General features: G+C 35.4%; 1 protein-coding gene across 1 annotated transcript; it reads right to left on the bottom strand.

The window, feature by feature from the left end:
• Positions 1–3,236: 3,236 nt before the first annotated feature.
• On the bottom strand, positions 3,237–4,153 carry LOC120091583 (thymocyte nuclear protein 1). Its single transcript, XM_039049678.1, has one exon. It carries the CDS (start codon positions 4,046–4,048, stop codon positions 3,575–3,577), a length of 474 nt encoding a protein of 157 aa, XP_038905606.1. The 5' UTR covers positions 4,049–4,153; the 3' UTR covers positions 3,237–3,574.
• Between the last annotated feature and the right edge of the window lie 19,838 nt (positions 4,154–23,991).

Raw genomic sequence — 23,991 nt, 5'->3', positions numbered from 1 at the left:
GTCCTAAAAATTTAATTATTTCGTGAAGAGTTTTTAGACAAAATTAATCTTTTATTTTATTTTTGAAAATTCACTATATTATTTTGTTTCCTTATTCTCAACCATCTAATATTTTATTTTTAGTGACATTTATTGAATTTATATTCACTTGATGCAGGATTCATATATTCTTTTGATATTAGGTGTCTTTTTTTGTTGGACATTTTCCCAATCAATTACAAAGTTTTCTTTCTTTTTCATTTGTGTTTCATTTCTTAAGTATTTATATGGATTTATTTTAAATATATACGAAGTTTATTCCAAATGTATTTAGAACAAGTATAGATTTAAGGTTGTTATATAATATAATTTCATATTTTAATTTTAGTCTCGTTTCTATTGAGATATATATTCCACATATTTTGACATGTATACACATGTATATAAATTAAGATAGATGACATCCTTATAATAAATCCATATATATTTAAAATTGAAAACAAAATGTAGTTAAAACCTTATGTACTATAGTTATTTGAATTTTGAAAATGAAACAGTTTCAGAAAAAGCCATTTAAAGACGCGTGAATATGGTATATTTTTTTCTTATGTGTGTTTTCGTATTTCTATCTTATTATTATTATTGTTATTTAAAAAAAGTCTAAAATTCGTGGAAGTAATATAGACATTTGGGTTAGATTTTTGTGTAATATTTCATTCTACCAGGTTATTCATGAAAATAGGAAATTTAAGATATTTTTATAATTGGGACTATAAAATTAAGCTACATGTATAGGAAGTCTTAAAAATAAAAGTTAAAAAGCCCATTAAATACAAAATTAAAGCAAGTCTTAAAGTGTGAACTTCCTTTTCGTTAGGTTTCATTCGATCTGTTGTGGATTGGATGATAGAAAAACCAGCAAGCCATTCATTCAAAAGATCACAACCAAAGGAGGGATGAAAGCAACCTGCTGTAAGCCGTATTTTGTACTTATAACACAAAATAGGAGGTCCACATGAAATCTGACCTAGATTTTGAAAACACAAGTTTTTGACCTTAAGCTTATGCCATCTTCGGGTGAAATTACTAAAATGCCAATTAGGGGTATTCAAATAACCCAACAACCCGAACAACATTGACTACCTAATTGGATTGGGTTAGTTTTGATCTTGGGTTGGGTTAGGTTAATTTTTTTTTTCTATTTTTGTCCAATTGGGTTGGGTCACGGGTGGACTAAAAGAAAATTTGAATTGATCCGTTCCAACCCAATCTGAAGTGTATATATATCAATAAAGTATTATATATATAAAGAATTACTTTGGACGGATGAATTTGTGAGTTTTTAATATTTTTCTTTTAGAGTTGCTATGATGTTTATCTTTGTTTAAAGTTTGTAATAAATATTATAGATATTTGATATTTAATATTTGAATTTTATAAAATTTTAGTCATGTGTTATAGATAAATTTACGTATTTTGTTAAAGAAAAAATAAGTTATAATCCGAAAACTCAATCCAACTCAACACAACTCAAATTTTAAAGGTTGGGTGGGGTTGGGTTAGATACTTTATTCTAGTCTTTTAGGTTGACAACCTAACCAATCCGAATTTTTAGGTTGGTCCAAAAAATACCCTTAATCCAATCCATGCTAACTAACCATGTTCGATTCCCTTTTTTCTTCAGACTCGCTCGTCGCTCCTCTTTGTTGACTCTTGCTCTGGGTTTGAATCCTGACGAAGTTTCCAGGCTTGGAATCAATCCTCCAACACTGGTTTATTTAACTAGCAATGCTGATGAGGAAGCTGCAACAAACACAATGTCAAACAATTCTCACATGAGAATCAAAGATTCTTGCTTGTGCTCCTCGATCACACCTCCTGATTCTTGTTTGTGCTTCTCGCTTCTCGATTCTCGCTCTTGAATTTGTAGTCGCTACTTGTCCATCCTCACCTTTTAGCTTGCTGATCGTCTTGTAGAAGAAGTCATGGAAGCCACCTTTAGGTCGGGTCAGCATTGTTGGGTTGTAGTTTTTGCTACAATGCTTAAATCATGGGTGGGTTTAAGGGAATAAGAAGGAAGAAGGTGGATCGTTGCAGAAGAAGAATAAGGAGGAGGAAGAAGGTGGACCATTGTAGATGGAAGGAGGAAGGATGTGGATCAAGGAGTGTGAAACGAGAAGTGAGAGCAATGAACGAAGGTCGAGAATCAAGAGATCTCGATGCATGATTGGTTGTTTTGGTAATTTCTCTCAATGATGATGTAATCTAAGAGTAAAAAACTTGAGTTTTCAAAAGTTGGATGAGATTTCATTTGAGACTTCCAAAATATGTCATTCATACAATAATTCCATATCTGCATTTTATCTTGAACTAGAAGGTCAAACCTTCAAATTTTAAGTCTCACATATGGTTGAACTAAAAGAAAAAAAAGATTAAAAGTTCAAATTTCAAATTTTATTAAATGTAAAAGGTTAAATTAAATATAAAAATACTCTTAAAGTGTTTCCTTTTATTTTTTTTCAAAAGTATCCTATTACAATATTACCACCGGTCTGTCGTATGGATGACCAAAAATTAGGCAAAAAATGTGAAATGACTCAATTTTTGAAAAAAAAAATGTCAAATGACCCTTTATCGACGTCAAATTCGAATGGAATTATAGAAATATACTCGAGCGCATGCAGAAAAGCAAACTCGCTCGTCTCGTTCTCTCTCTCTCTTTTTTTTTCCACAAATAAATCACTATGTCTCTCGCTCTTGCTCGTCTCGTTCTCTTTTCCTTTTTCACTCACAAATCTCACTCTCGCTCTCGCTCGTCTCACTCTCTCTTCGTTTCCTCACTCACAAAATGACTCCTCTCTCTTATCTTTTGCTCATCGGTGTTGGTTCCATCGGAGTTGTTCACGTGGACTTGTCGTGTCAAAGAAGAAGAAGACGACATGCAGAAGAAAATTTCTCGTACCAAAAAAGAAGAGGATAAAGAAAAAAGAAGGTCAATATCGTAACTCTACGTGGTCATCACATCAGCAAATGGGCATTTGACATTTTTTTTTCAAAAACTGGATCATTTGCTATTTTAGACCTTTAGAATGGGTATTTTGACAATTATTTGTATTACCATGAACTTCTAATAAACATAAAAAACATAAATCATTTAAAATAGCGAATGGAAATTAGGAATCGAAATGATGCATTGGTGACCTAATTTCCATTTAATTAGTAGAGGTAGTATCATAGGATATTGAAACCACGGACCTTTTGATTGTTTACGGACACGTACGTGTGACAGTTGAGCAATGGTTGAAAAAAAAAAATTATGGAAGTTTAATGCTAACGAAAGATATGAAAGTAAATTAGAACTCTAGTTCTGCCATTGTTGAAGAAAAAGAAACTTCATAATCTAAAATTTGATTCCCCAAAGAATTCACAAACCACGATTAATCATACAACAAAAACAAAATATATACCTGAGCCTTTCCCTTTCAAGATCCTCTTCTTCCCAGAGTTCGGAAACAGATTTGGTTTCTGAATCCAATCCCTTCAAAATTCTCTTAGGCATATTCACAAGCACCTTGCGCGCATTCAAATTCAAGCTCTATCCCTCGCTCCCATGCCCGCCCTCTGTTCCATCTCCTTCAAATCCGCCTCCCAGTTCACAGATCTTATCCCAAATCTCCTTCGCAACCGGCACAACCGACAGCCTTGGCTGCCGAAACAGAGCAAAATTCTTCATCCCTTCCATCCCCTTCTTCATCTCTTTCAGATCCACCGGTTCCCTCATCTCTCCGACTGCCTCCACGTCGACGACGACATCATCGTCGTCTGCCGAGTACCACTCCCGTGCGACGGCAACCACGCCGACGACGCGGCGGGCCTTGGCGCCGGAGTGGTAGAAGAAACAGAGGTCGCCGAGTTTCATGGACTTGAGATGCTTCTGAGCTTGCTTGTTCTTTACGCCGTCCCACTTTGTTCGTCCGTCGTTGGCGGCTTGGTCCGCCCATGACCACTCTGCTGGCTCCGTCTTCAGAAGCCAATACTGTTTTCTGTCTCCGGCGACGTCTTTGGCCATTGTTTTCTGCGTACGCTTGTGGCTGTTAAGTGAGAGAGGAAGAAGAGATAGTGACGTCGGTGATCTTTCCGGCGGGAAAATCGTGGTTATTTTGCCGCCTAAATTCATGGCCCTCCTTGATTTATAATTTTTTCCCTTTTTTTAGTAATTTTTTTTTTCCATTTGTAATTTATAAACTTCTTGTCAAATATTCTAAAAAAATACGCGTCAACGGAAGATAACATATTTAGATAAGTATTTATTTTAAACTTAAAAAAAAATTATTTTAGTTCCAAAACTTTTAAAAAGTATTTATTTTAATCCATACTTTTAAAATTATGTTAACTTTTCAACACAAATGTGAGGAATTTGTATTTTTTAAGGACTAAACTTTAGATATATTGAGCAAGATGAAGGTGAAACAAAATCGCTACACAAAAAAACACTCTTTATTGATGAAAGTTAGCAACGAATTTTAAATCATTGCACCTTTAGCGATGGAAAATATTTTTCGTCTCTAAAGTTTACGGTTGACAAAAATTTCCGCAGGATCTGGACGGAGAATTCCCGATTTGACTGGAAATGAGATCAAACTGAAGATTCTAACCAGGTCCTCGATCGGGGACAGGAGGGTATTCTGCCCTGTCCCCGTCTCCGATTAAATTTTTTATTTTTTAATATATATATATATATATATATATATTACAAATAAATATATTTATATATATATAAAAAAGGGGATGGGTCCCCGCGGNAAAATATTTATATATAATTATAGTCCCTCCCCTCTTGCCCCAATCTCGTTGTCAATCCTACTAAAGTTGCAACGAAAAACTAATACGTTGTATTTCAGCAACTATAAACGTGGTCTTGGCATATTCGTGCAATGAAATATTTATTCCGTCACATGTTCTTTGTAACAAATGAGTTAATTTGTCATAGTTTGTTTGAGACAATATGTAACTCGTGAATTAAAAAGGCAGGAGTTTGAATACGCAGGCGAAAACCCCAAAACGTCGCCTGTTTTTTTTTTCAACCACTTACTAATCCATCAAGGTTTCACCATTTATCCTAAAACTACTTGATTGCGCCGTTGAAGACTTGGAGGGAGAAATTTTTGTCACTTCGGAGGAGACATCGCTCAAGACGTGGCTGAAGGTTGAAGGTTGTATTTGAAGTTGCTTGGAAGGAGAAGCTCCAGCGTGAGGTAGCCTTTTGGTTTCATGGTCTCTGCATTCTCTCTTTGTCTGTCTTTTTCTATGTTTGATTTTTTGTTTGTGATTGGGGTTTTGATTTCTACTCATGAACTGGAGCTTAAAAGCTCGCAGATTCTATTGTTTGTTCTCAATGATATTTGCCCCAAATCCATGAACTGGAGCTTAAATTCCATCAAGGTTTCACCATTTTTTGTTTGTTCTTAAAAGCTCGCAGACAACACTCACTTTGACATTACTTTGTATTCATCTTAATGGGTTTTCTCAGGTTTTGCTCAAGAATCTAGTGGCGTTTGAAGCAATGACAGAGCTGAATCTGCCTTGTTTGGCCAATTACACCATGCTAATGAATGGGTTATTGAGAAATTCAACAAACTTGAAGATTTTGGGGAAAGCGGAGATTGTTAACAACCATTTGAATAGTGAAGGAGAGGCTGTGGAGGTGTTTAATGGATTTGAGAACTCAACAAGCAGCTTGAAGAAAGACAACATTTTGACAATCCATCTCAAGACTGGTCTTTATAATGAGAGTTGGAGGGAGCCCTAGAACTAGAGGAGATGGTGGAAAATTCAACTCAATTGATTCTTTTGGTGTAATTTTTAATTAAATTTAAATTATTGAAATTATTGGAAGGATTCTGTTAGGTAGTGGCGGATCAAGTTTATTGCCATTAAAAATAATTGTGGAGAATTGAACTCAATAAAATTTCTTTGTGTTACTAAATGTGAATAATTATGTGCTCAAATTTTTTATTTGAAGTATGTTTACGTCAACATAGTTTTATTTGGAGCTTATTGTGTGATTTAAAAGTTTATTGTTCCACTTTTAACATTGAAAAATTGATTTTGATCTCGTTTCTCTATATAATTGTGGCTCATTCACATACTTTTTATTTTCTTTGTTTAGAGATTTTGTTCGTAGGTTGGCTATCTTTTTGGCTAAGCTCCTTGAAGGTATGTACATTTTTGCATTTGATTTTTTTGGTATTCTTGCATTTAATTTTTAGTTGAAGTTTTGTTATTGAGCATGTTGATAAAATACTTGGATATTTTTGTTTGATTAAATCATGATGAAATTGTGATGTTGCCCTTTCATTTTTTTTCATAAGATAAAATATGGATAAAAATTGACGGGTATCCCAAATTGAAGTTAAAGACATAAATTCGTGAATTCGAATGATGCCACGTATTTTCATCATGACCAATGAATTGAATAAAATTAGTTTGGTGTAATTTGATATTATAATTTGGATTAAAGTCTAGTTAAGCGAAAAAAAATGGGTTTAATTTGGCTCAAATGCCAGAATAGGCCCAAATCCAAGTAATTGGGCCAAAGGGGCAGGTCTATGGACTAACCAAGTCCAAGTTCACGAAGCCCACTTAAGAACTCTATAAATAGAAAGTTCTCTTCATTTGTGGGAGTCAACAATTCTACATTACAGGGCCTAGAGAGAATTCTCCCAATACTTCGACTTCAAGAATATCATGCGCTCTGCTTCTTCAAGTCAAGCGTACGTATTTAACTGAGAGAGAATTAGATGATTAAGTACTATAGATCGAAACACATCACATTAAATCAACATCAACACAAGTTCAACTCCACGAAACAATTTTTTCTAGAAACCTCGTGCAAACAGTGTTGTAACGTTTTGTAGGTGAATAAGAGTTGCAAGAAATATTTAAATTTGTTGTAATAAGTTTTGTGATAATTTTGTTTAAGACTTTGGTTTGAATTTTGTGACATGTGAGTTTCATGATAATTATATGAGTTATAGTTTTTGATATTAAGATAGGAGATTAATATTTATTAGGTCAATTTTAATTATGTTTAAGTTTGAGTTTAAATTTAACTATGTTTCATGATAGTTATGTGACTTATAGTTTGAGCCTTTGCTTCAAATATTGATATTATGTTCATATATGTAGGACGAAATCGATCTTTGTTGGTGGCTACACACAACAATGAGTCAAGGTTGTCTTCACACACCTTTTTGGGATGGATAAATATTTTGGTGACTTTTTTTTTGTTTGCACATCTTAGTTTGAAAGAAATTGTGTGTTTCAAAATTTATACAAAGTACTAACATATGTACTTTGTTTTTATGTGGTAACTTTTAAGATTTTTGTGAACATACACGTGTGGCAACCTTTTTTTTCTAAACTTTGAATCAATAACAAATATTAGCATGTATATAATGTTTTACTATACAATTTTATTTGTTTCATTCAAGGACAATTGTTTTTTTTTTTATTAGAAAAAGGTCTTAAATGATTCAAGATTTTTTTTTTAAAAAAAATATTGCAACAAAAATAAAAATCGTTTCATCACCACTACGACGAAACGACAAAAGTGTCACAAAGTTATTCTTGTATCCTATGCAATGTTTTAACATTTAATCGCAATCTACGTTGTTATAATAAACATTGCATAATGCGACTTTCACGTAGTACGTCGCAGACTGCGTGTTTTTACTATAGTTGCAGGAAGCGATGAATGCATAAATATATCGCAATGTGTGGCAAATGTGTAAATTCATTGCAAAAAGTCTTCAGTGACGAGGATTCATTGACGTTCCATGTGACGATTATTTTTTTCGTCTCTAAAGGTCATTTGTGATGAAAGATAAGCATTAGTGACATTTTTTCTTCAACCATTATTTTTTTGTAGTGAAATGCCAACAACCAACATGTTGAATTTGAACGACCAAAATTTTAAACTAAAAATATCTTTTAAATTATCCCGCTTTACCACCTTATTTAAAATTTAAACTCTAGATTTTTTTTTTTACCGTAGCTAACTTATTTGGTGAGCTAATCATCCAAAAATACAAGTCACCTTGTCATTTTGTTAAAGAGTTAACAAAATCTTAATATATCTGGGACTAAAATAAACATTTTTTAAAAAATTTAGAGACTAAAACGAATTTTTTTAAAAGTTTAGAGACAAAAATAAAACAATATTCAAAGTTCCTGGACTAAACATACATTTTTAAAAGTTTAAAACCAAGATAGAATATTATTTGAAGTTAAAGGACCAAAATAAGATTTAAACCTAATATTTACAATCAATTGTTAAAGCAGCTGATAGGGACAAGACCTTTAAACTATCTCCACAATGGTATGATATTGTCCACGACTTTGTTTTTGGTTTCACCCCAAAATGCCTCATACCAATGGAGATAGTCATTCTCAATTATATACCCATGATCCTCCTCTTATCTAACCAATGTGTGACTTTGATCAATTCCTAACAATCCTCCCCTCGAATAAAGGACCACCGAGCCTCCTCTCAAACAGTCATCCATCCGTCTAACTCATATCTAGGCTAACTCCTTTTCACCCGAGCATACCACCTATCCAATAGAGTTCAACCATGGATCACATCATGACTACTTCCAAGGCTCCACTTTGGTCGCATTCCCACAATCCTCCCCTCAAACAAAAGACCATTGAGCCCCCCTCAAACAGTCATCCATCCGTCTAACTCATATCTAGGCTAACTCCTTTTCACCCGAGCATACCACCTATCCAATAGAGTTCAACCATGGATCACATCATGACTACTTCCAAGGCTCCACTTTGGTCGCATTCCCATAATCCTCCCCTCGAACAAAAGACCATCGAGCCCCCCTCAAATAGTCATCCATCCGTCTAACTCATATCTAGGCTAACTCCTTTTCACCCGAGCATACCACCTATCCAATAGAGATCAATCATGGATCACACCATGACTACTTCCAAGGCTCCGCTATACATCTTTGTTCGACACAAAGGATTCTACCGAGCATGGTTAATTCAGGAGCATGGCTCTGCTACCACTTGATAGGGACAAGATCCTCAAACTATCTCCACAATGGTATGATATTGATGTCTAAGGATTATTCTGAAATCTGTAATCTCAAGAAACGATTGAGTAATGAATTTGAGATGAAAGATTTAGGTGAACTGAAAAGGATCCTAGGAATGGATGTGAAAATAGATAGGGAGAAAGGTTTGTTAACTATTTTGTAGGAGAGTTATGTGCATAAACTACTTGAGAAGTATAATATGTCTGGTTGTAAGGCAATTTCGACACCTTTAACATATCATTTTAGGCTTTCTTCGTCTCAATGTCCTGTTACTGAACAAGAAAGATTAGATATGGCTAATATTCCCTATTGTAATTTTGTTGGAAGTATTATGTATTTGATGATTTGTACTAGGCTTGACTTGGGATATGCTATGAATATGATAAGTAGGTTTACATCAAATCCTGGGAAGGAGCATTGGATTGCAGTTAAATGGGTACTTCAATATTTGAAAGGTAGTGTCAGTGTATCATTGTGTTTTAGTAGGGATTGTGATAAATTAGCACTATTAGAAGGCTTCACAGATGCAGATTACGCTACAAACCTTGACAAAAGAAGGTCTCTACCAGGTCACCTTTTTTGTTTGTTTGGTAATGTGGTCAGTTGGAAGGTTGCTTTACAGTTGGTTATTGCTTTGTCTACTACTGATTCAGAGTATATTTCAATAGGTGAAGCTGTGAAAGAGGCAGTGTGGTTGAAAAAATAGTTGGTAAGTTATTGTCGCAAGAGTTCATTCCTATCGTCCGTTATGATAGCCAGAGTGCTATTCATCTTGCGAAGAATCCATCTCATCACGAATGGTCTAAGCATATCGATGTCAAATTTCATTTTATCAGAGAAGTTGTGGCCTAGAAAGATATCGAACTGGTCAAGGTTCATACAGTTGAGAATTTGTCAGATATGTTAACCAAGGTTCTTCCAGCCCATAGGTTTAAATACCTTGTTATTTTCTACAAATCTCCCTCATAACAAGAATATTTAAGTGCCAAGTTGATTCTCCAATCTTCCTATCATCTAGATTTAACATATCTAACAAATTCTCAACTGCATGAACCTTGACCAGTTCAACATCTTTCTGGGCCACAACTTCTATGATAAAATAAAATTTGACATTGATATGCTTAGACCGTTCGTGATGAGATGGATTCTTCGCAAGATGAATAGCATTCTAGCTATTACAACGGACGATAGGAATGAACTCTTGCGACAACAACTCATAAACTATTCTTTTCAACCATACTGCCTCTTTCACAGCTTCACCCACTGAAATATACTCTGACTCAGTAGTAGAAAAAGCAACAACTGACTGTAAAGCAACCCTCCAACTAACCACATTACCAAACAAACGAAAAATGTGACCTGATAGAGACCTTCTTTTGTCAAGGTCTGCACCGTAATCTGCATCTGTGAAGCCTTCCAACAGTACTGATTTATCACAATCCCTGCTAAAACACAATGATACACTGGCACTACCTTTCAAATATCGAAGTACCCATTTAACTGCATTCCAATGCTCCTTCCCAGGATTTGACATAAATCTATTTATCATACTCATAGCATATCCTAAGTCAGGCCTAGTAAAAATAATCAAATACATAATACTTCCAACATCATTACAATAGGGAATATTAGCCATCTGTAACCTTTCTTGTTCAGTAACAGGACATTGAGACGAAGAAAACCTAAAATGAGATGCTAAGGGTGTCAAAACTGCCTTACAATCAGACATATTATACTTCTCAAGCAGTTTATGCACATAACTCTCCTGCGAAATGGTTAACAAACCTTTCTCCTTATCTCTTTTCACATCCATGCCTAGGATCCTTTTCAGTTCACCTAAATCTTTCATCTCAAATTCACTACTCAATCGTTTCTTGAGATCACAGATTTCAAAATAATCCTTAGACACTAGAATCATATCATCTACATACAGAAGTAGATAAGTATATGTACCTTTCTAAGATAGTTTCCAGTACACGCAGGTATCATATGAGCTCCTATGAAATCTCTGCTTCATAATAAAAGTGTAAAACCTGATATACCATTGTCTTAGCGATTGCTTCAGTCCATAGCTGAACCTATGAAGACAACAAACCATGTCTTCCTTTCCTTTCACCTCATAGCCCTTAGGTTGAGCCATGTAGGTCACTTCTTCCAATTCACCATGAAGGAAATTTGTGGTGACGTCCATCTGTTCAACAAACATATCAAACTGAACAACAATAGATAAAATTAATCGAATGGACGAATGCCTCATCACCAGAGAGAAAATCTCATGAAAGTCAACTCCCTCCTTTTGAATGTATCCTTTGGCTACCAATCTAGCCTTATACCTAGGCTTGCTGTCACCTCCTGTACCTGGCTTGATTTTATAAATCCACTTTGACTGAATGAGTTTCTGATTATGAGGCTTTGGAACCAATGACCATGTCTAATTCTTCTGCAACGAGAACAACTCTGCTTCCATAGAATTCTTCCATTGTTCCTTCGAATTAAATACAATAGCCTCCTCAAAAGTAAGAGGCTCTGCTTTAATACTGTCAGTTGCACAAGTAAGAGCATAAGCAACTAAATCAGCATAACTATACCTCGTAGGAGCCTGCCTCACCCGCTGAGGCCTGTCACGTGTAAGCTGATAGTTCTGTAGGTTACTGCTACTTGAGCTTTCTTTACCAAAAGCTCCCTCATCAATCAAAGTCCTTTGCAGTTGAGACTGTCTACCATCAGAACTGGATGACTAATCACTGGAATCACCTGAACTAACTGATGGTTGTGCTTTAGAATCAATTCTAACCTCTGCCTCAACCTGATCAACTATCTACTGTTTCTACTGCTCTTTGACACGAAATGGCATCTCTATTTCATTAAAGGTCACATCTCTGCTGATAATGCATTTTAACACCCCGAGGATAGCTAAGTGCCCTCTTATTCAGCTTCCCTTCCTTAACATGAGCATAAGCTGAACATCTAAATACTCTGAGATGATCCAAGCTTGAAGCTTTCCCTGTCCATATCTCATAAGAAGTCTTTAGGCCTAAAGCGAAAGATAGACTCCTATTAATAAGATAACAGACTGTTTAGGCAGCTTCCCCCCAAAACTTTAAGGGTAATGAAGCATTTGTCAATAGACATCTTGTACGCTCCATCATTGTTCTATTGAACCTCTTAGCTAAACCATTATGTTATGGAGTGTACGTAACAGTGAAATGTCTCATAATTCCTTCAGATCTGCAAAATTTATCAAATTTTTGATTCACAAATTCCAAACCATTGTCTGTCTGGTTCTCAACCTACTTTTTCCATTCAAGAAATTTTCCAAAAGCTTCATTCTTCTATTTCAGTGGATACATCCACACCTTTCTTGAAAAATCATCAATGATCGACATAAAGTATCTCGAACCTCCCATAAAAGGTACCTTTGTAGGACCCAAAAATCTGAATGAACATAATCTAAAATTCCTTTGGTAAAATGCTTCCCTTTCCCAAACTTCACTCTGGTAGACTTTCTCATTATGCAATGTTCACAAAATGGGAATTCAATGTCTTTAACTCCAAGCAAACCTTATTCTGAAAGAGCTTGAAGACCTCTTTCACTGACATGAGCTAGTCTGTTATGCCATAACATAGATGTATCTGTTTCTTTCCCATATGTAACAGCAACACTACCTGAAACTACAGTACCCTCCAACACATAAAGACCATTCCTCAAGGTCCCCTTTAGCTTAACCAAAGAACCCTTGATAACCTTCAGAACTCCATTCTCAGATTTATAGGAATAACCTGTTCTATCTAATTTGCCCACAGAAATTAGATTTCGTTTGAGTTCGGGAACATACCTTACATTTGTAAGAATTCTGATCATACCATAATGTGTTGCAATTTGAACTGTCCCAATTCCTTTTACATCACAAGCACCATTATCACCAAGCAAAACTGATCCCCCATCATTTTCCTGAACGTCAATCAAGAAATCTCGGTTAGGAGTCATATGAAACGTGCACCCTGAATCGATGATCCAAGCATTTTGAATGTCCCTACTGGACACCATCAAAACCATTGCTGAATCATACCCATCAATAACATTGTTGCACTAGAATCTCTACATGCTTGCTACTTGATGCTTCCTTGCTCTTATTCAAAGGGCAATTTTTTTTAAAGTGTCCTTTATGATATAGGAAACACTTTTTGGTTTTCCTCTTTGATTTTGACCTGGATCTCAAATCTTTTCCCTTTCCGTTCTTTTTCTCACTTCTGCCTCTGGCCATGAGTAACTCTACATCCTTGCGTTCCTTTTTAATATCAAGGTTTCTCATTCTCAAGGCATCCAACACTATATCCATGGACAATGAATCTCGGTCATATTTAATAGCTGCGTTAACTTCTCAATATGATTCTGGCAAAGAATTCAGAAGAATAACTGCTTGATTTTCATCCGACATCTTCTCACCGATGTTATTGAGATCAACTATAATCTTCTGAAATTCATCTAGGTTCTCTTCTAAGCCTTTACTTGAGTCCATCTTATATCCAAAGAATTTCTCTTTTAGATATAATTTATTTGGCAAGGACTTAATCAAATAAAAACTTTCTAATTTCTTCCATAACTCCACTGTAGTAGTGGCCTCATCTACTAGCCTAAGCACTCTATAGAATTATCGTCGAATAGGCCATCTCATCCATATCCTTTTTTTCAGCTTCTGTAATTGTTGGTGGAAGGTCATTTTCGTCTAAGATTTTGGCTACCTTTTGTTGCACCAGAATAACCCTAATCCTTTTCCTCCATAACCCGAAGTCACATTTCCCATCAAATTTAACAACTTCAAACCGTGTAGACAACGAAGCCATTTGTCAAATTAAACCCAACAAAATATCCTGAACAAAGAATATGCCAGCACACAGTTTCACACACCCTCCTTGAATCAACTGGAGCTCTGATACCACTTGTGAGAGTTTCTGAACCGAACTTAGATGACCAAAAAGAACGCAAACAATTAGCAGAAATAAATCGAAAGCAGTAAAGAACACCAAGATATATAATGGTTCGACCAGTTTGGTCTACATTCACTTTGAGAACCAGTTTGAATTAATTTTATTAATGAGCAATAAATGAATTTACAAATTATAGATAATCAATGAAATCACCAATCTGTAATTTCAATATCCACTGATACCTAGAGATCCGCACACAATGTCACCTCTGATTACTGAGAACAACCTGTTGCAAAACAGCCCAAAACAGTGTGCTACCCGCCTCTGACCAGCGAACCACGTGCAGACCCACGCGTCTCTCTCGCTAACAACCACTGTCGAACGCAACCTCCACGGCGAAACCGAACCGCCATCTGCTCAGATCGGCGAACTTCCTAGACCGGACCGCGACACCCATGCTCGAACCAGCGCTGACAGAAATCCCCGCCCACGCTCACGCCGCAGCTATTGCCTTCAGTCTCGTGTTCCAGCCGACGCGGCTCTTGACTACAACTCTCACAAGAACCCGCAACTTCAATGACACTCTCGGTTTTGGTCTTCCACGAAGCCGGCTGCACGAGTTCTCTCCTCCCAGGCGGCTGCCGCTCACGTTTTTCCTCTTCAGCGGCTGCCCTCTTCAGCTTCACAAAGGGGCACACGAATTTTGTCCTTCTTTGGAGAAGAAGGAATAATTACAAAAATTGCCACGGTTCATAATTACAATAATACCATTAGGCTTTTAAATTCATCAAAAACCTAATAAAACCCACTTAGATACATTGTTATTTTCTACCGTAGCATAGTTCAATGTATGTGTTAGTGACTAGAAAGTCCATCATTCGAATCTTCCACCCTATTAAAAAAAAATTAATCCCACTTTATTAAGGAAAAAAAATTGCATTTAACTTTTAATTTCATTAAGTTGTTTTTTGGCTTTAATATTATAGTTTTTATTTTATCTTTAATTTTTGTTGACTCCTGCACTAATTTTCATTAAAGAAAAATAATGTCAAAACTCTCAGATCATTTTAATAAAAGTCAAAATTTCCACAAATTTCAGCATACTCAAGGTATTATTAAAAAATATTTAGAACTCCTTTCCAATAATAATAAAACTCAAAATTTCAACCAAAACTAGCTCGAATTTTTTCCTCTCTTTTTCGTTATTTTTTCCAATAATTGAATGGTATTATCTACTTTTAGGTATTATTGCTCCATGCATGGACAAGATAAATTTCATTCTTGACTTGATGGCTAAATTATTTATTTACTAAAGTATAGATACAAGTTTGTGCTATCGACTTCTCAGATATTCGATTCTCTCATCTCATACATTGTCAAAATAGATATATACAGAGACCAAATTATTACAAATTAAAGTTCAATAACTAAAATCCCGTTTGATAACCATTTTGTTTTTCATTTTTGTTTTTGAAAATTAAGTATATGGACACTACTCTCATCTCCAAATTTCTTCCTTTGTTATTTACTTTTCACCAATGATTTAAAAAACTAAGCCAAAATTTGAGAACTAAAAAAAGTAGCTTTCGAAAAATTGTTTTTGTTTGTAGAACTTGTTAAGAATTCAACCATTGTATGCAAGTCATGATAAGAAATGTGGATGATATAGGCTTAATTTTAAAAAACAAAATGATTACTAAACAAGACCTTAATTATTAATATAAAGAAAATTGTAAATTAATTATACGAATTTTATTTTTCTGTTAGCTTCTTGTTATTCCATTGGTTAGTTTGTTCCCTTTGGTCCTCCTATATATATAGGACATTTGTGTTGTATTTAATAAAGTGAGTTTTCTCCTAACATGAATTAGAATACTCTATTTATTCAATACATGTCTTGGTATGAGAGCATTTCTGCAATAATATTCAGGTTGAATCATAGAACAATTACAAATTTATTCTCCTCTATTTTTTCACTCCTTTCTTTGTAATTCTCTTTTTGTTTTTCATTTCGATTAACTTCAACCTTGAGTCGATCTTCATCTGATTACGGCAGAGGACTATTACCACTTCTCCAACTTCAATTCTTTTGAAGTTCAGTTGAATCCATAACTTTCGTATCATTCGACTGCTCCGACTACCAACCTTGTGACTTAGTTGCTCACTGGATCAAGTAATTACTTCTCATGGAGTAAGACAATGCATCTAGGTCTTTCTGGTAATAAGTTAGGTTTTATCACTGGTGATATTACAAAACTGACGACAAAGGGAAATCTTGGATCCACTTGACAGTGCAACAATGATATTATCACATCGTGGATTATTGATTCAATTTCAAAAGAAATAGCCAAAGTTTGATTTATTCGGGAAGTGTGAAGGAAATTTGAGAGACAAATTGAAGAACAATCCAATGATACTTATGTATATCAACAACTGTGAAAAGATCTTATTACGACAACTACACAAGGTATTCTACCTGTTGAAAGTTATTATGCTAAAATCACAACTATTTGACAAGATCTTATTGTTGAATATCATCCTGATCTCAATAAGTATGCTTGTATTAGTGACCAAAAGTCTGCAGTTTTAGCCTCCCACCCTATTAAAAAAAAATCCATTCAGAATTTAATTTCATTGAGTTGATCTTTAGCTTTAGTACTATAGAGTTGACTTTATGTTTAATTTTGGTTGACTCGTCCACTAATTTTCATTAAAAAATGATAATAGTGTCAACGTTAGGTCATACTATTTGGCTTCTTCATTTAGTTACTTTCTAACTAGTTGTGTCATTACTTGAAATCTTTGTAATGTCTTATCAGTACTTTAAAGTAGGTTGTTATTTAATTTAATACTCTCCTTGATTTGTGTGATTTCGGAGAGATCACATATAATCTTCTTGTATTTCTCTTTTGTCTACCTTCTATTTAAAGGAAGAAATGTTAATGAAATTACATAAGTTTTCATCCCCTCATTAACTCCGTATTCTGAAAAAACTCCAAAATCGTTTCATAGTATCAGAGCCAAAAATGGCTTACATTGAATTCGATTCCTCACTGATCGATGCCGAAAAGGCGTTGTAAACACCTTCCGACCCAAATCAAATAAAATCTCGTGTCTTACTCTAAAATAGATAGTAAAGTGAAGTACATAGTCAAACCAAAGAGAGCTACTAACATTTCTAAATTAAAAAGCTTATAATATAGTAATCGTGGGGGTTATTGTTTGGAATTGTTACAATGAAAAATAAATTCGTATGAAAATAAAATGAGAATAAGAGAAAGAAAGATTTGTGAAACTCAATAATGAAAAGATCTAGTTTGGGTTTGATGTTATATTTTTTCCAATTAGATTAATTGCTCATCAAACTCTAGATCAAACATGTTTTGCTTAAGCCTAGTCAAATGTATAGAAAACGACTCTGCTCTAAACAAAATTGATCAATCGCATTAATATTTAGGAAAATTTCTAGGATGAATGAATTAATTTCCACCGTCTAATTAACCCATTCAATATGACTTCTACCATAAGATTGATCAAAGCAATACTTAGAGTGGTCGACTTCACAATTAAGCAAGTTAATCTAATATTTTGCTTATGATTTATTACCATAATCAAGGATAAATCTAAGCATGGAATAACATCAACAAGCATTGGTTGTCAATCAATACATGAAAATATCATTTATAATCACAAAATTGATAGTAGAAATCCATAAGCAGATAGTTTGAACAATATGAAATGAAGAATAAGTCTCACAAATTACCTAAGAAAGGGGAAAACTATCAAACCCAAGCTAGAATAGTTACTTTAGCCTCCAATCATTCTTAAAATGCAAGAAATTAAGCTCCTAGATGATAAAAAGGAAAAAGAATAAATGTTAGGTGAAGATGAGAAGAAAATAGGGCTGGAAGAGGAAAAAGGCGTGCTTCTTCGTCAAATCAAGCTAATTTCGTATTTTATAAACTCGTGGTAATGCCACGACGCTCTTGTCAAAGCGCAGAGGGGTAGGTTGCATAGGTGCAGTGGGCACTCTGCACTGCGCGCACGATCAAAGCTTGCAATATGGTTAGTAATGGGGGTAGGGCGGGGTAGGGGGAGGGGTTCCCCGTCCCCTTCCTCATACGGGGAATTTACCCTCATCCCTTTCCCCCGTCCCGGCCATTTGAAGACAAGGACAGGGTGGGGATTCCCCAGGGAAAACGGTCCCCACGGGGACCTATTCACATTTCGACGACGATAGATCTGATGGAACAAACACTTGCGCAACAGAAGAAAAACAGATCTAAAGTACTCTAATTAGGTTAATCACAAAGGATAAACATGTAATTAAAACAATTAAAAGGGGAAGAAGAAATACAACCTTTGTACTCTAATTAGGTTAATCACAAAGGAACACTTGCACAATATCCTCACAAGCGGTTCATAGACCACCACAAGAGTCTTCCCGACTATTCTCTGGCCTTAGAACGGAATGGTGGAATCTGGTGAGTGACTAATTTGGAGAGGAAAAGGTTAAGTCTTTGAGAGAAAATTGTTCTAAGATTATCACATAATCTCATCAATTTCCACTATGGCCAAGAGGTTTAAAATTCATTAAACTCTTCCTTTTAAAGAGCATTACATACAAAACATGCAACTTTGAGTTTGATGAGAATTTGACACTAAAAAATTCACCAACTCAAAGTGAGATTTAATGGGCAACTGTCTTCAAATGAAGATAACACTTAGCAATGCAAAAGATTGATATTTTCCACTTACAAATGTTGGATCTTTCCACTAACTTGGTCAATGGTCAAAGTTTGACTCTCAAAGTCCAATGTCTACAAATTTGACTTTTGACTTTGACAATTTGACTTTCATTGCATTTTTTACCTAGGCAACAATTTGACTTTTAATGCAATTTTGACCAATTCCATTTAATTTCAAAATTAATTCTAATAATTTAATTAATCTAATTTAATATTCAAGATTATGAATAGGGATTCATATAAATTTTGTTTGAGTTTGATCTAGAGCTCTCTAGAAAATGCGTCAAGCATGACACCGCTGTACTACTACTCGACGTTCCTCAAGGACATTTTCGTAATTCTTCATCTTCTTTCTCCCTTGATGCAATTGAGCTCCAATTTTGTCTGCTTTAGTGCCATTTTGCTCTAAACACTTTGTTCTACCTCTTAGACATCCGAGATTTGTAAAATCATTAACTAAGCACATTAAATAGAGCAACGACCCCGAATTCAGTAAAGGAAGATAGCACTTTTTTAGTGTTATCACTCACCACCTGACTCACCGAAAGAAATCCAACCAAAGAAGAACCCTAATTTCTAAAAAACAATCAACAAAGCCATATCAAGCAAGAATATCGTTGATGAAACCAATCAATATCAAGTTTGTTCGGGAACTTGCCCTGTTGGAAATCCTTGCTTCACCAATTTGCTCAACTGAGCTACCTCGATTAAGCTTGACAAAGGTAACTTTCTTTTTTGGCAAAATATCATTCTCCCAATCTTGAAAAGCTACAAACTTGAAGATCATCTTATTAGGAATACTCCCTGTCCAGACCAGTCTATTATCATTTTACCCAACGAACATGAACCTATAGGGCTACTACTGCCCAACCCAGAAGACGATATATGGTTTATTGTTGATCAGTTGCTCGATGGTTGGCTCTATAATTCATTGACATCTGAAGTTGTTTTGTAGGTCATGGGACACGATGAAGCTAAGACTACGAGAATTAATTCATGAGTACTTTGGAGTTCAATTCAGATCTCAGGAAGATCATGACTGACAAATGTTGCAAGAAACTCGTAAAAGTACGATGAGAATTGTGACTACCTGCCTACCATGTTGTTTATCCTATGGATATGAGAAATTTTATTTCTTATATTGTTGTTGGACTTGATGATGAATATATTTCAATTGTCTACGTTATAAGAAGTCAAGAACTATCTTGGAGCAAGATACAGTTCGAATTGCTGTCTTTTGAACAGTGTTATGAACGACTTCAATCTTGTAAAGAATCTGCTTTAATGAACCTGTGCAAGGCGAGAAACCCAAGACCAATGAGTTTTCATCCAATCAATCTTCATTTAATCAATTTAATCGATCTCCATAGAATCAAGCGAATCATGGAGGAAGGAATAAAGGATGAGGAAGGTACTCGCCTTATCCTTCCAACACTCGGCGCGTGTACCAAATTTGTGGGAAACTTTGCCACACTACCGTTATTTGATACCATCGTTATGATAAGAAAGACAATCAATCTACTGGAAATAATGTTTCCACTATCAATTCTGAAGGAACTTTTATTCAAGAGTACCTATGAGCGGAAGCGAATCTTTCCAATTCATTGTGATAGAATTTCCACATATACATTCAAACATACATATATACATTGTAAAGCTAAATTACTAGCATGCTTAAAGGATCAATAAATAAGAAACTGAGATATCATACCAGTTGAAGACTTTTCTTCACAGTAAATCTCGCTTTCGCTGGAACGGCAAGTTATCGTTCAGCAACACCCAATCGTCTACCACGAACAGAAGGAAACGGGGACGACACCACCATTCAGAACCCTCAGTATTCTCAGAGTGAGAATCCAAAGGGTGGGCTTTGTTTGGATTTGGTAGAGGGGAAGGTAAAGGGATCGTATACAACGATCAAGCAAGTGGGAGAAAGACTCGTCTATCATATAGACAAAATGCCTGATTATTTGGGTGAAGTATACGATCGTGTAAGAAAAGGTAAGCGATCGTCTAAACGATTGTGTAGAAAAAGCTAAGCGATCGTCTATACGATCGTTTAGTAAAGCACGGGCGCTAAATGATCGTTTAGTAAAAGATAAACGATCGTTTAGTACAAGGCGCGTGTGGATGTAAGCGTTAATCGGTCGTTTAGCATTATCGTATAGGCGCTAATTTTACTAAGCGGTGACACACATAAACACTATCTCTTATGCTTAACACACCATGAGCTATTTAAGCGTCTCAAAGCAATTCTTTACCTTACTCATCCATTACGAAAACAGAAGAGACACGGGCCAATTATCCCATAACTGTCCAATTAATAAATAATAAATATAATCTCATTTTATTCATAACCTATAGCTTAATATCATACATTAACCATAGTATTTTTCCTTAACTAGATATAAATCATATTTATAACCATAGTATTTTTCCTCCACTAGATATAAATCATATTTATATCCAATTTCCTCCAAATTAATGTATCCCATACATAATTAACTAGTTCAATTATATAATATATAATCGAACTCCCTCTTGTCAATTTGAAAATTTCAAACTGACCCAAAAACTTATTCTCAACTTGTATCCAAGCTACCAAGAGGACCATATGGACCTATGGCTTGAAGCTCCAACGATACGTGAATAACTTACCAAACTCTTTAGCCATGAGTTCCACCATCCGTTAACTAGCAGGCATTCTACTAAAAACCAACAGCTGAACTCTTCTTACCATAGATATATTTCTATGTCCATTAAATATAACCAATCATCAGTACAATGACCTTTCACAGATGCTCGTAACTACAGTTGGGCCAATTTACCATTTTGCCCCTGTAGTTACATCTTACTTCTTAAGTACCACTGATCCCTCTAATGAACAATATAACATAGTCCTACTATGTGTGAACACCTCTCGGGCCATGAGAAAGTATGTGGCGTCACATCGTTCAAGCCTCAGGATCAGCCTTTAAGAGAGCAATATATCTACTTACCCCTACTTCGGGGAAGAAGTGAACTCCATCTTGTGAAGCTGAGTTCCCAGCTCTCTAATCAGATGAATCCTCAAAGTGGTAGGTTTGAGTTGACGCTCTAACCACTTGCACCCAAGCAAATCAAAGGACCGCCCTCAATGGCAGGAGTTCCCAACTCACTCAGGATTGAAGTCATGTTACCTATAGTCATCCCAGTGAAGTGAAGTCTCTGTCATGAACGGAGTTATATGACATGACGTTAACATTTCATGGTCAGGTCTTATACAAACTCTTTGTATAGGATGCCCTCGCTCGCATGTCCCTACACGAATGATCAGGATCAGACCGTTTTTGACAAGTCACGACACTTGTAACTATTCCACAAAGCGGGTCACGTCTGCAATGTTACCAGGATAAGGTTCCCCTCCTATATCCATATACTACATACCATTTTAGTTATCACTTAAGATATGATCCACTTGTATGTCACTACATACATGCTTAAGTTACATAAAAACAACCAGGGATTTTAAGTTTATTGATTTGTGGTAAAGCATATAAAACATCTAAATGTTCAAAGCCAAGAAGTGAAGTAAATATCATATATTATACATCACAAGCGTTTGTACAAGCGTTTGTACAAAAAAAAATGTGATGTATCATATATTATACATCACAAGCGTTTGTACAAAAAAAATGTTTACAAACTATAGGACACGAGACTTTAGAGCATAAACCCTAACAAATTCTACCTCCTCTGCCTCACTCGAACTGGTTTGTCTCCTCACCTGCTCTAAAACTGTTCAAGATCTAGCCTAGTACTTGGATAGTGGTGCCACCAACCATATAGTTGAAAATATGAGAGATTTGAAAGAAAGGTTTTCTTCTTCTTGTATTTCTCAGTGTATTATATACAAAGAATGGATTAACATTTATACAGGTTTTGCCCTAATTTAGAGAGAATAAAGGAATCTTCAATAATATATTTATAATACAGATGGCCAAAGGAATCTTCAATAATATATTTATAATACAGATGGCCTTTTGTGATAGGTTAAAGGAAAAGCCCCTAACAAACCAATAACAGAAAAATCTTCTAGAAATATTCTTCAAACATATCTTTTTTGCCAGCGTGGCTTAAGTGACTTGCCTTGACATGGTTTTGACTATTGACAAGGCACATATAGTCATCATTTTTTGTCTTCCTAATATCCCTCTCAAACTTCGGGGTAGTTCAATAACACCAAGTTTGAATCACAAAAGAAAATATTGAGAATGTGTTAACGGCTTAGTTAGGCAGTCGGATAACTGATTGGTGGAAGGAACATACCGGACCTCTAATAATCCTTTGACAACTTGATCACGAACGAAATGTACATCGATCTCAATGTGCTTAGTACGCGCATAGAAGATCAGATTAGAAGCTAAGGCTCCAGCACTGAGGTTAACACACCAGAAGATAGGATTTTGCGTGGATTTGACCCCCATCTCATCGAGTAATTGTTGGAGCCATGTAATTTCAGAGGAAGCATAAGCTAAGGCCTCTATTCTGATTCTGTTTTGGACTGGCCACAACGGTTTATTTTTTTTAAGACCAAGATACAAGGTTGGCACCAACAAACACACAATAAGCTGCTATAGATTTTCGGTCATCTATATTTGAAGCCTAATTAGCATCTAAGAAGCCAGTTACTTGAAGACCAGTGTCCGGTTGAAATAAAATGCCAAGATATTTTGTATCACTCACATACCATAGCACTCTTTTGGTCACTTGCCAGTGAATATCTGTGGGTCTTTGAAGAAACTGACTAAGTTGATTGACAACATAAGCAATATCTGGCCTTGTTTTGTTAGATATAGGGGAGCCCCAATTATACTCCGATAGATGAAGGGATCAGTAAGAGGGACACCATCAGACGCCCAGAAATGTTTGTTCAACACACATGGTGTAGCAGCCGATTTTTCATTTGACAAATTAAGTTTGGGGAAAAGATCATCGACATATTTTGTCTGATTTAAGAGAAGTCCAGTTTCGATGTAATTGACCAAAATACCAAGAAAATAGTTAATGGCTCCTAAGTCTTTAAGAGCAAACTTATTATCTAGATGTCGGATCAACTGGGCAATGAGATTAGGATCGTTTCCTATAACTACAACATCGTCAACATAAACCAACAGAAAGATGACAGGCTTGTTCATTTGATATATGAACAGAGAACTATCACACCTCGAATTTTGAAAGCCCTA

This window comes from Benincasa hispida, chromosome 11, assembly GCF_009727055.1.
Source record: "Benincasa hispida cultivar B227 chromosome 11, ASM972705v1, whole genome shotgun sequence".
NCBI lineage: Eukaryota > Viridiplantae > Streptophyta > Magnoliopsida > Cucurbitales > Cucurbitaceae > Benincasa > Benincasa hispida.
This window is presented reverse-complemented; position numbering and strand designations above follow the sequence as displayed.

Excerpts from the sequence above, each read along its gene's own strand:
- LOC120091583 (XM_039049678.1), bottom strand. The coding sequence starts at position 4,048 with ATGGCCAAAGACGTCGCCGGAGACAGAAAACAGTATTGGCTTCTGAAG.